Raw genomic sequence first — 13,955 nt, forward strand, 5'->3', positions numbered from 1 at the left:
AATAATAATAATAATAATAATAATAATGTCTTTGTTAGCTTTTGGTATCATGATTATATTGGCTTCATAAAATGACTTCGAAATATTTTCTTATTAGTCTTCTCACAGAAGCAACATTTAGTTTTATTTTCTGTTTCATTGATTTCTGTTATTTCTTCATTTTACAAATTTGGCATGCTGTGCTTTCATTATTACATATTCAAAATATTTTCTAATTTCTCTCTGATTTATTTTTTGAGCCATGTATTATTGAGCATGTTAATTCATTTTCATATATCTGGGGGGTCTTCTTATTGATTTCTTATTTAATTTAATTATAATTAGAGAACAGACTCTAACATTTCAGACTTTTGAAATTTTTTGAGCCTTTGCTCTATCTTGGTGAACATTCTGTTTTCACTTGAAAAGAATGTCTATTCTGTTTTGGGGCATCGTGTTCTGGGTATATCAATTAGGTCATCGTGCTTGTGATAATGTCATCTCTGTCCTTATTGGCTTTTTGCTATTTGTTCTATTAATCACTAAGAGGAGACATCTCTAAGTACTATGATTGTGAAAATTGTCTATTTTTCCCTTTAATTATATGGGTTTTTTTTCATCATTCACTTAGAAACTCTGCATTAGATATAGACTCATTAAAGATTATTATTTTTTCCTGAAGAAGCGATATTTCTCATTATGAAATATCCCTTTATATCTCTGGTAATAGTTACTTTGAAATATGTCTTGCTTGATATTAATATAGCCACATCAACTTTCTTTTGCTTGTTGTTTGCACAGTGTATCTTTTTCTCAATTTTCAAAATTTTAGCCTATATTGTCTTTAAATTAAAAGTGAACTGTCTTTTAATTAACATCTTATTAATTAAATATAGATAGGATAAAATTTTGTTTTAAATCTAGTCTGAGAAATTCTGTCTTTTAATTAACATCTTTAGTTATTTTATATCTAATATTATTATTATGTCTGCCATGTTGCTATTGGTTTCTATTTAAAAAGAGTTAATTTGGAGAAAAAGAGAGAGATCAACTTGTTCACTTGTTGACTTACTGATGCATTCATTGGCTGATTCTTATATGTGTCCTGATTGGAGATGGGACTATGCTCTAACCAACTGAGCTACCTGGCCAGGGCTGGTTTCTATTTGACCTTTTTATTTTTTCACTCTGACCTCCTTTTTGTCTTCTTTTAGTTTAACTGAAAAATATATTTTAGACAACCATATATACTCTACTAACCTGAAACTAATACAAAATAGTATTGAATATAAACTGCAATTGAAAAATGAAAATACCGTAATAAAAAGAAGAAACTCAGTGGGGAAGGTTGGAGAGTTGTATAGGATCTCATAGCTATAAATAAAATAGCTATTCCCTGCCCCCCCCCCCCCCCAAAAAAAAAAAGACCGAAAAAAATTTAGTGTTTGATTTTATTTCCTGTTTTGGCTTTCGAGTATGCCTGTATTTCTTTGATTATTTAGGAAAGTCTTTGCTCAAGGACCCTAGTTTGCATCCTTGACTTGTCACAGCCTATGAATTATTATCATCTCCCACTGCACACATATAAGAGCCTTGCAATAGTAGTTCCATCTGACTTTTCCCTCCCTCCCTCCCTCATTTTGTATTGTTGTTGTTGTATATTCTACTTTTCCAGATGTTATGAACCCATTTTACAGTGTTACTTCTTTTGCTTTAAAATAACCACATTTAAGAAAAAAAAAGACACTAAAGAGAATCTTTTCTATTTTCCTTGATAGTCATTATTTCTGGCATTAGCCAGGCCTTCCTGAAGATCTTATCCTCTTCTGATATCATTTAGCCCATGAGTATCCTGTATTATTTCTTATTGTGTCATTCTCCTGGGGAAGAATGCTCTCCTCTTTTAAGAATATCTTTATTTCACCTTTTTTTTTTTTAAGGATACTTTCTCTAGATAATTTTGAGTTGACAGTTTAGTTCAGCACTTCACAGATGTTACATTATCTTTTAGGCTCCTTTTCTGAGGAGAATTCAGCCATCATTTCTGTCAGGTTTTCCTTACATAATGCCTTTTTTTATTTGCTTTCAAGATTTTCACTCTCTTTCTTTTTAGCAGTTGGACAATGATGTGCTTAGGTATAGTTTTCTTAATATTTATTTTGCTTGGATTTCACTGATGTTCTTAGATCTGTAGGTTGGGTTTTTGAAGAAATTTGGGCAATATTCAGCTATTAGTTCATTAAACTTTTTCTACTGGACTTTTCTCTCTTTTGAATCCTCAGTCCAATATTGTACATGCAGGTCACAGGAGCTCTACTTTTTTTTTTTAAGTTTCTATTTTCAATCTTTTTATCTTATTCTTGTTTCTTCTGGTTGGATAATTTCCAGTCTTCTGTTAAGCACATTTAGGGAACTTTTTATTTAGATTACTAGAGGCCCGGTGCATGAAATTCATGCATGGGGTCAGGGGTTTCTCAGCCCGGTCCCTACACTCTCTCTAATCTGGGACCCCTCAGGTGATGTCCGACTGGTTGGACATCTCTCTCACAATCTGGGACCGCTGGCTCCTAACTGCTTGCCTGCTTGCCAGCCTGATTGCCACCCAACCGCTCCTCTGCTGGCCCCCAACTGTCCTGCCCTGCCAGCCGGATGGCCCCTGACTGCCGTCTCCTGCGGGCCTAATCACCCCTAACTGCCTCTGCTTTGGCCTCCACCACCATGGCTTTGTTTGGAAGGAAGTCATATGTCCAGAAGATGTCAGGTCACCCAGTCTAATTAGCATGTTACCCTTTTATTAGTATAGATTATTCTTTTCAGTTCTAGAATTTCCATTTGCTTCTTTTTTTGTAACAGTTTTACTTTCTCTGCTGATGTTCCCTATCTGTATATTTGTTAAGACCACATTCTTCTTTACATCCTTGGACTTGTTTATAGAAGCTTCTTTAAAGTTTTTACATGTTCAAGCCAACATCTAAACCATCTCATGTTCTATTATGTTGACTGCTTTTATCTTTACTATGGGTCATATTTAATGAGTTTTTACAAATGTATTTGCCCATTTAACTGACACCCATACAAGGTAGAACAGATTTATGCGACTCCCCCTGATCAGCCAATGTTCTGATTTCAGATTAGTTTTGCTTGTTCTATAAGTTCATATAAAAGGAATTATACAAGCCCTGGCTGGTGTGGCTCAGTTGTTTGGGCATTGTCTGGTGCACCAAAAGGTTGCTGGTTCTATTTTGGTCAGGGCACATGTCTAGGTTATGGACGTGATTGCCAGTGGGGAACATGCAAGAGGCAACAAATCAGTGTTTCTTTCTCAGTGATGTTTCTCTATTATCTCTTCCTCTCTCTCTAAAAATCAATGAGCTATTCTTAAAAAGAAAGAAAAGAAAAGAAAAGAAAAGAAAAGAAAAGAAAAGAAAAGAAAAGAAAAGGAAAGGAAAGGAAAGGAAAGGAAAGGAAAGAAAGAAAGAAAGAAAGAAAAGGAACCATACTATATTCCTTTTGTGTTTGTTTTTTTTGTTGTTGTTGTGTTTTTTTTTCTTCTCACCATTTCTATTCAAGTCATCCATACTGCTGTATGCATCACTAATTTATTCTTTTTTACTGCTGAGAAATATTGAGAAATATTTCATTATCACAATTGAATTTATTACCATTTTTAATCAGCTCCATTTATGGACATTTGGTTTCTTTCCAGTTTTTGGCTACTACGAATAAAGCTTGTTCTTGTATAAGTCTTTTTTGTGAACATTTGCCTCAAGTAATTACCTAGGAGTGAAATACTGGGATATAGAGTACCATCCTGCTTTAAAATTCTGTAAAATGTATATCAATCCATACTAATAAAAGGGTAATATGCAAATTGGTCAGGATGCCCTCCCACAACAACTGAACAGCAGGCTATGTGGGGCGACCAGGCTGGTGGGGGCGGGGGAGGGGAGGAGAAAGGGCAGTGAGAGGCTACCAAACGACCAAACAACAGGCTGCATAGGGCAACCAGGCCAGTAGGGGGGCTGTGAGGGGTGACCAAAAGACCAAACAGCAGGCTGTACGGGGTGACCAGACTAGCAGGGGAGGAGTGAGGAGGGATCAAACACCCAAACTAGGCTGCGCGGGGTGACAAGATGAGCAGTGGGACAGTGAGGAGCAATCAGGCCGGCATCGGGGGTGAGGGTGGGGGGTGGCAGTTGGGGGTGACCAGGCCAGCAGGGGGGCCAGTGAGGGGCAACCAGGTTGGCAGGGAGGGGCAGTTGGGGGCAACCAGCCTGGCAGGGGGGACAGTTGAAGGCAACCAGGCTGGCAGGCAGAGGTGGTTAAACAGTCAGACACCCCCCCAGGGGTCTTGGAGAGGTTGCAGGCTGGGCTGAGGAGACCCCCTCCCATGCACAAATTTTGTGCACTGATCCTCTAGTCTGTGTATATAATTAGCCACTTGATTTACTTATTTACCACTTTGCTTTGATCATTATTGCCACACTGTATTGTCTTGTACCACACTGTAATCTTCTGAGTTTAGTTTCTTTTTTAATGAATTATATCCATCATTAGTGCTTTTAACAATCATTTTTAGTGGAAAACTATTTCTTTTATACATTGAAGTTTTTAATTTGCTCTCACTTTCAAGAATCCTTTTACTATGGAAAAAAAGCAAGCATACAAAGTAGAAAGAGTTCCATAATATGCCTTCTCAAGTACCCCTCCAGATTTCAAAGTGATCAGTTCCTCAATAGTCTTATTTATCTGTATGCTCAATACCTCTTACCCTCTAATGACTATTTTGAAGCAAATCCCAGATATTATTTTTATCTGTAATTATTTGTACATGTAGCTCTAAAACAATAACCACAGTAACATTTTACTCCTAAAAAATTAGTCCTGGCCAGGTGGCTCAGTTGGCTGGAGCGTCATCCCACACACCAAAATGTTGTGGGTTGATTCCCTGGTCACATACCCAGGTTGCAGGTTCAATACCTGGTTGAGGGGCTTGCAGTAGGCAGCCAATAGATGTTTCTCTCTTGCATGGATGTTTCTCTCTTTCTGTCCTCTGGTGAGGAAAATATATATATATATATATATATATATATATATATATATATATATATATATATATATATATATATATATATATATATATAAAGCTAAGTGACCGGCCATTTGTCCGTCTGACAGACTGACCAACTGGCTGGTACATATGAAGCACACTAGCAATTGAGAAATAAACATTGACTTGCGCATGTGCGATACATACAAAGCTCTTGCTATAAAGCTCTTTCTTCTAATTAATTTCCTTTGAATATGCATGAATACGTGCATCAGGCCACTACTAATATTAATAAACACTATTATTAAGTATTATCAAATATCTTGTTAGTATTTCCATTTTGCCAATTGGATAAAAAATACCTTTTATGTGTTTTAAATGAAAATTCAAGTGGGGTTCATCCATTGTGATTAGTTGATATGTGTAAGTCTGTTTAATCCATGTGCTCTTCTCCATCTTTTTTTCTCCATTGCATTGTATTAGTTGAAGAAACTAGGTTTTCGTACAATCGACTGTACATTCTTATTTTTGCTGGTTACATCCCCATGAGGGACATGATTCTCTGTAAATTGGTAGGTAGTTGTAGAGCCTTGACCAAATTCCAACTAATTTGAGGAAAGGGCAGGAGGGAGGATAAATGAATGGGTAGTTCTATGTGCTTCCCTCAGGAGACACCTCATGTCTATCTCTCTTTTTGTGATAAATCCAGCCATTGTTTGACAATTGGCTAGATACTTATTTAATTAGGGGTCATCCTCACTCTAGAATGTTAGTTTAACTGCATATAGAACTCTAGATTATCCCTAATTTCTTCCCCTCAGCATTTAGATGATTATATCTTCTGGCTCTTTATTTATCTTAAACTTATATTCTGTTTATCCCCTTTCTTTCTGTTTGTTTCTCTCTTCTTTATTTTTGCCTTCTTGTAAAATTGTTTGAGCTTTCTGAATTCAGTTTTAAAGAGATTATAGCTCTTTTCTTTATTTTTTAGTGATTGCTCTCATGCTGACAAAACATCCTTACCTTTCATAGGTTACTTAGAGTTAATATTAACAATACTTTGTGTAAAATGTAGAAACCTTAAACTGTGTAAGTCCACCTACAATGGTACTGCCAGTGGACTGGAGTAATTTCAGGGTCAGCGTGGAGTAGATACCGGTGGTTGTGTACTTCTCTTTAGGCAGTATCCCTTACAAGTTTCTCGAGTTGTTTGCTTTAATAACAGTGTTATGAGGATACAGTGTTTTGTCATTTATATGTTGGATTAGATTTTCTCCAAAAGTTAGTTTGATTCACTAAGGGGAAAGAAATCTTATATTGTAGGCATTATCTGCACATTTGATAATTAAGAGCACTTAAGAATATGGTTGGTTCAGGGCCTCTGTTCCCTCTTGTAAGAACAATTAGAACACTACTCTCCTCCTGAAAGGTGATTTCATCATTTTCATGCAGTAAATAGCTTGAAGAATTAAAGTTGATTAAGACATTGTTTCTGACTTCAAAGAGTTTAAAGTTTTCATGGAATGCTACATGAGTGTGTTATCAGCTATGTGATTTAAAAGTGAAAAACCAGTTAGTGACAGGACTATGGTTGGGTGACCCTGTGCGTACTAACAGGAACACTGGAGATTAGAACATTTTTTTATATATATATTTTATTGATTTTTCTTACAGAGAGGAAAGGAGAGAGATAGAGAGCTAGAAATGTCAATGAGAGAGAAACATCGACCAGCTGCCTCTTGCACACCCCCTACCGGGGATGTGCCCGCAACCAATGTACAGCCCTTGATCATGCCCTTGACCGAAATCGAACCTGGGACCTTTCAGTCCGCAGACCGACGCTCTACCGCTGAGCCAAAGCGGTTTTGGCAAGAGATTAGAACATTTTAGAAGTACCCCAATTGCTGCTATTTAATTGGAAAAGGAAACCCCACTGTGTTTGGGGATAACTATAATACTGGTTTTTTAATTTTAATTTTTAAAGGATAACTTTTTAAATTATCCTACCTAATAAAAGAGTAATATGCAAATTAACCATTACTCCACACCACAAGCCAGTCAGAGCGAATATGCAAATAAACTCAACCAAGATGTCTATAGCCACAGGGAGCAGGAGGGAGGCATTTCCCTGGCAATGAAGGAAGCCAAGCTTTCTGCCTGCTCTTGCTGGCCTAAGCCTTCACTCAAGGTTACAAAGTTTCAATTGTAGAAAGTAAATATATCTTAGGTACCAGGGCCTGTGCTTGGGTCACTGGGGGGGAGAGAGGAAAGGGGGTGTGGCCGGCCTGCAAACCACCATAGGCCCCTCGCTCAGACCGCCCCATGCCCCAAGAGAACCCCCACCCTGATCTGGGACACCCTTCAGGGCAAACCAGCTGGCCCCCATCCGTGCACCAGGCCTCTATCCTATCTAATAAAAGAGTAATATGCAGATTGACCATCACTCCAACACACAAGATGGCTGCCCCATGTGGTCAAAGATCCTGCCCCCAAGTGGACACAAGATGGCCCCACAAATGGCCAGCAGGGGAGGCAATTGGGAGGCACCAGGCCTTCAAGGGAGGGCAGTTGTAGATGACCAGGCAAGTAGGGGAGGGCAATTTAAGGCAATCAACCCTGAAGGGGAGGGCAGTTAGGGGTGACCAGACTGGCAGAGGAAGGAAGTTGGGGGCAAATGGGCTGGCAGAGGAGTGAAGTTGGGGGCAAATGAAGCAATTAGACATCAATCAGGTTGCATGAGAGTGGTTAGGGGGTAATCAGGCTGGCAGGCAGAAGTGGTTAGGGGCAATTAGGAAGGCAGGCAGGCGAGCATTTGGGAGCCAGCAGTCCTGGATTGTGAGAGGGATGTCCGGCTTCCTGTTTACCGGACATCCCTCTAGGGGTCCCAGATTGGAGAGGGGGCAGGCTGGGCTGAGGGACAACCCCCACCCCGCCCTCGTGCACGAATTTTGTGCACCGGGCCTCTAGTATTGTTATATTTGCTTTTAAATGATCCTTGTCAAATCTGCAGTAAAGAGATGTCTTTGTAATTGTTTTTCTTCTCCTTTCGATATTTTGACAGGACATAGTAGCCCAGCAGCCTCCTACCTGACCCCAGTCAAATCCTTCGTGCCACAGATGCCCAAGCTGCTGAAGTCCCTCTTCCCTGTGCGTGACGAGAGAAGGGGCAAACAGCCGTCTCCCCTTGCACATCAGGTAAGAGCATTAAGAAAGCAACAGTGAAGCCCTGGCCAGTGTTCTCAGTGGTTAGAGCATCAGCCTGCGCACCAAAAGGTCACGAGTTCAATTTCTGGTCAAGGGCAGGTACCTGGGTTGTAGATTCGAACCCTGGTTGGGGAGCGTTCGGAAGGCAACCAATCAATGTGTATCTCACATCAGTGATTCTCTCTCTCTCTCCTCTTCTTTTCTCTCTTTTCCTCCCTCCCTTCCAGTCTTTCTAAAAATCAATGGGAAAAAATGCCCTTGGGTGAGGATTAACAAAATAAAAAGAAAGCAGCAGTGAACATTTCTTTCTGAGATTGCTGGCAAAAGGGCACTCTATTTTGCACTGAAGCTGGAGGGAGAGTGAGGCCAACAATGGGGATTGGGGTGGGAGGGGTAAAAACTGGGCTTTTAGATCTGGTAAAAGCTTGTGATAATTTCTCTTCCCCTCTCTTCAGAGATAACAGAGCTGTTTAAACTTATTGACACACTCAATCCTTTTTGCTTTTAAAAAATGCCAAGTACACTCCTAATGTGATTTATGGTAATATCACTTAGAGCAACAATAGTAAAATTTATGAAGTGCACTTAGTGTTTCTTGTGTATTGCCAAACAGAAAATGTAATTCTATTTTTAATTCTTGATTTCATTTCTCATTTCAAACAATTTCATATCACACTGTTCTTCCTTCTCCGCCTTTTCCCCCTCTTCTGTGGTTTACCTGTTCTTTCACTTAAAATATTAAAAGTGATCATTTGTCTTATTTCCCCTTTTTCTCTGAAACTCAACTCAGCCTTAGAATAAGTTTTAGAGAAAATGTGAAAGGGCTTTCCAAATAATCAGGAAACTGTTCACATGAGATGGTGAATGGGAAGCCTGTTGGCAGTGCAATTTCTGGACTTATATAGGTGTGCATTCAGCAGAAATTGATAAATGAGGATTTATTTATACTCATTCAAAAACACATACAGTGCAAGTTCGGTTGTTGAAATAGGTCTTTTGACATCAGCTTCTCCACATTCACTTAAACATTCAAGTTACAGAAATGCAGGTAAGTTCCTGTCTGAGACCATAACTACTTAAAAGAATATTCTGAGTTCATGAATGCATATGCAAGGGCGATGGTGTTAGTTTTGTAAGGCTGCTGTGCAGATATATAATATTTTAGCCTAGCATTATATAAACATATACATAAGCATACATGTACACATATTAGATGAAAAAAATTAAACACTGAGATTTTGGAAGTGTTTAACTAAATTTAACTAGGCATATCATTGGTATTTAACAATTATCAAAATGAATCTATGACCATGAGAGCTAAAAGAAATAGCAAGTCTAATACTTGGTGGGGTTAGGATGGGCAGAAATTATTTTCCCAAGAGTTTGTTATTGCATTCAGTATTCTTTTCTGATCTCCCACATTGTTATTTAGTATGATTCATGGATAGAATTTCCATGGTAATTTTTTAAAAAGGTAACTAAAAAATATATACAGCCTGGTCTCAAGCCATGCCTCAGCTGGGGCGCCTTATATTCGGCCTCTATAAGCAGCCAAGGTGATTCTCAGTCACATTAAAGCTTGATAGCCACCATTTTTCAACTGCTATTTGGTGAAGACAGAGTTATAGACATTAAAGGAAATCAGAATGGCATTAGAAATCATTGAATCAGTCCCCTATAGTTATAATTATTTTTAAAATATATTTTTATTGATTTTAGACAGGAAGGGAGAGGGAGGGAGATATAGAAACATCAATAATGAGAGAAAATCATTGATCAGCTGCCTCCTGCATGCCCCCTCCTGGGGATCGAGCCCGCAACCCGGGCATGTGCCCTTAACTAGAATTGAACCCGGTAACCTTCAGTCCATTGGCTGACCCTCTACCTATTGAGCCAAACCAACTAGGGCCAGTTATTATTTTTTAAAGCCTCTCTGAGTTTTTGATGTAGAAGTCAAGTCCTGTGCTACAATCAAAAATTATTTTTACTGTTTCATAATAAGTGATTGTTTCTTCTGCAAGAACAATAATGTGTCAGAAACAAATATATTGATTGGAGGATAACTAATTTGTAATGTCCAATTTAAGAGAGTTAATCTCACTATATTTTGAAGATAATTTAGAGCAGTATTTGCTCATTCAGTTTACTTTTTTTGAGCATATATGAGCAAAAGTGTTGGGGAAAGTGGTCCCAAGTGTTAAATATTTCATAAATAAATGGAAACATAAAGCTGGACTTACCATAGCCAGTTTGGCTCAGTGGATAGAGTGTCAGCCCTCGGACTGAGGAGTCCCAGGTTGGATTCTGGTAAGGACACGTACCTCGGTCGCAGGCTCGATCCCCAGCCCTAGTCTGGGCATCACAGGAGGTAACCAATCGATGTGTGTGTGTCTCACATTGATGTTTCTTTTTCTCTGTCTCTCCCTTTCCCTTCCATTCTCTCTAAAAATCAATGGAAAAGTATTTTCAGGTGAGGATTAACAAAATAAAAAAGCTGTACTTAGCAACGATGTCCAATAGTAGGGCTAAAATGTTCCAACTGGTTCATGAATGGAAGGCTCTTTACTCCAGGCCATCAGGGAGATGCACCTTCCCACACCATCTCTGTCCCTGTCTGGTGACCTTCCAGCTACAACATGCTGGAGACACTTGGTCTCTAAGCTTCATTCAGCGCTACTGCCAGTTTCCTTCTGCGGACTGCTCAGTCCCTCCTGATTGCCTTCCCTGGGCCCACTTAGTCCATAAGCCACTGATACTCAGGTGCCCCAGAGCGCTAGCCTGGGCTCTCTCTCTAGTTCTTTGCTTGGGTAATGCCATTCAGCTCCACGGCTTTACCTGTTCATACACTGACACTGCTCACATTTCCATCTCTAGCCCAGGCGGCCCTGAGCCCTGGCTTTATGTATTTCATTGTCCATTCAACTTCTCCACTTACATATCAGGGAGGCATTCGCAGTTTATAAATCCAAAACATTACTGTTGTTTCAGCTCACAGTCTGCCTACTCCCATCACACAGGATACTTATTGAAACACATGACCATTTTAGGGTGTAGCGCAAACATCCACTCTGCTTACCTCTTACAAGTAGTGCACCAGTGAAACGGTGTAGGTACCACTCCCAAACCAGTGACCTCTGACTTTCTCCATTTCCCATCACTCCTAGTGCCACTCCTGTCTCTTGGCAGTTGCAGCAGCTGAGCAGTTGGTCTGTTTTTGCCTCGGGACAGTCTCTCGTTTACAAAATAGCCGGAGTGATCTTCCACACCCTTCTATTAATTCATAACTGGAAACCTTCCACTGTTTCTCACTGAAACGGAATTAAGTCTAAATTCCTTCCTGGGTGATGCGGTCCCCTGATCTTTACTTGTGCTCCTTTTATTCTCCTCTTTGTTCACAATACTAAGCCATATTGGCCATTCTTTTGTTTGCTTGTTTGTTTTAGACCTCAGTAACACATGAAGTTCTTTTTCGTCTTAAGAGTTTTTTTCCCCCCTTTCACTTGGACTGCTCTTTCCCAAGTCTTTTTTATGGCTTTAGGTCACATGTAGAACAGTTCATACTAGCAGGGCCATGAAAGGCTACTGTGAGGAAGTATGTGTCAATGTAGAGTGGCCCTGACAACAGCCTCCCCATACACAGTGCACTGGATCATCGTCCTTAATTTTTCCCTTGGGAGTTACTGTTAAGTCTCTATTTTTATTGATTATCTCTAGAATATAATCTATAGGGCAAGGGAATATTGATAATAAAATGACATATATACAGATTATAATATTAGATAACTTATATGTACAAGAGTCATAAAGTAGCATAAATGACTTTGTTTACAGTTATAGTTTAGAGATGAGAGAATCACATCTGAGTGGAGATTTGAGATATCAAGACATATTGATGAACCTTTTTTTCCCTGGATTGATGTAAGTTTTACTAAAGAACCATTTCTTAAGGAGGGAAAAACTGTGAGTATCGTTTTGGATTTAGTTGATCAAGGATGGGTGTGTTCATCTCAGATCATGACTGTCTCTGCTAGAGCTCTAAGGGAAGTAAATTCTTTTAAATGACAGTATCAATGTAGAGGTCCCACTACCTTGGCCACTTTAAATATGCTTTAGGTTGTTACACCTGAGTGGTGTTTTACCCTTGGAAATGCTGCCCTTCAGTGCCAATGGAATCTCAAAATATCAGCAACAAGAACATGGTGCCTTGGCTACTTTAGTGTTCCCCAAATTTTTACTCTCATGGCATCCCGTTCACTTGGAAATCAGAGTTGAAACCTGAAAGTTGAGGTCCTGTTTTTGATAATCTAGCTATTACTCAGGGGTTAAAGGGAGGGGAGGTGGGGGTTCTAGGCTGACTCCAGACTTAACAGGTGTAGGTTAATCAGCTATATCTCATAATAAATGCTTCATCATTCTTCGGTTGTCTTGCCAAGCTCTTGCTTAAAGTAGGGAGCCCAGATGTGATACAGTAATCCCTGTGCTTAAAAATAGTGCAACTGTTCGCTCCCTCTTCTAAATAATGTACTTTTACCAAAGTAGCATATTATTGCACTCTCTTTTTTTTAAAGGCAGGTATTATTAGCCCATCATGCTTCTGGTCAATTAACATTAGCTTTTTTTCTGTTTATTTGTGTACAATCTTGTCAATGAGTTCTCTTTTATTACGATGCTGTTTAACTGATGTATAAAAATACTTAAATAAGGAACTTTAGATTCATTTATAAAATTTTGCCATCTTGATTGTGTTGTAACATTTCTAAGCTATCAAGGTATTTTTGAGTGCTTATTTACATGTTCTAGCTATCATCTACAAAGCTTTTTAAAAATATATATTTTACTGATTTTTTACAGAAAGGAAGGGAGAGGAATAGAGAGCTAGAAACATCGATGAGAAAGAAACATCAATCAGCTGCCACCTGCACCCCTCCCCCCCCCCCCCACTGGGGATGTGCCCATAACCAAGGTACATGCTCTTGACCGGAATCGAACCCGGGATCCTTGAGTCCACAGGCCGACACTCTATCCACTGAGCCAAACCGGCTAGGGCTCATCTACAAATTTTTAAAGGGTATAATCTGCCTGTGTTTGAGTCATAATCAAAATACTGAACATTATAGACAGAAGGGAGAACCCTGTAATATGCAACTAGAGGCCATTTCTCAAATCACAGAAGACAGAGCTACACATTCAGCTTTATATATTCAGTACCTTCCACCTCCGATCCACATTTCTTCCTCTGCCAGAGATTGTGTACAACTTCATTAAGTACATTATGGAAATAAAGGGACACCATGACCATGGGCTTCCTCTATATCACCAATCTAGTTAGTCTAAAACAAAAATTCATGCTGATGAATGTTCAAGATCACCCTCTTCAGTACCTGGCCCTGCCATAGTCTGTGAGGTCTGACTTCCCAGTAGTGTAAGGACTACACAAATACAGTGAATATTTCTCTCTCTTTGATTCTCTTTTTTTATTTGCTGCTAGTGCCTTGTTAGTTCACTCACTTTGGCAGCCAATATAAATAATCAATAACAGACTAAAAAATTGTAGGTTTTAGAATGATATCAAAGATAGAACCCATGCCTGATCTGGTTTTGCTCAGTGGATAGAGCATCAGCCTACAGACTGAAGGGTCCCAGGTTCAATTCCAATCAAGGGCATGTACCTTGGTTTGTGGGCACATCCCCAGCAGGGAGTATGCAGGAGGCAACTGATCGA

General features: G+C 39.3%; 1 protein-coding gene across 2 annotated transcripts in view; it reads left to right on the top strand.

Annotated features, from left to right (window-relative positions):
- Positions 1-13,955, top strand: part of KIF13B (kinesin family member 13B) — a 188,827-nt gene that overhangs the window by 158,234 nt on the left and 16,638 nt on the right. For both annotated transcript variants that reach the window (XM_084886371.1, XM_084886372.1), the window contains exon 37: positions 8,091-8,224. In XM_084886371.1, coding sequence (XP_084742497.1) covers positions 8,091-8,224 — 134 coding nt within the window. The remainder of the gene's footprint in view (positions 1-8,090; positions 8,225-13,955) is intronic.

This window comes from Pipistrellus hanaki (assembly GCF_964339955.1).
Source record: "Pipistrellus hanaki genome assembly, chromosome: 5".
NCBI classification, from domain to species: domain Eukaryota; kingdom Metazoa; phylum Chordata; class Mammalia; order Chiroptera; family Vespertilionidae; genus Pipistrellus; species Pipistrellus hanaki.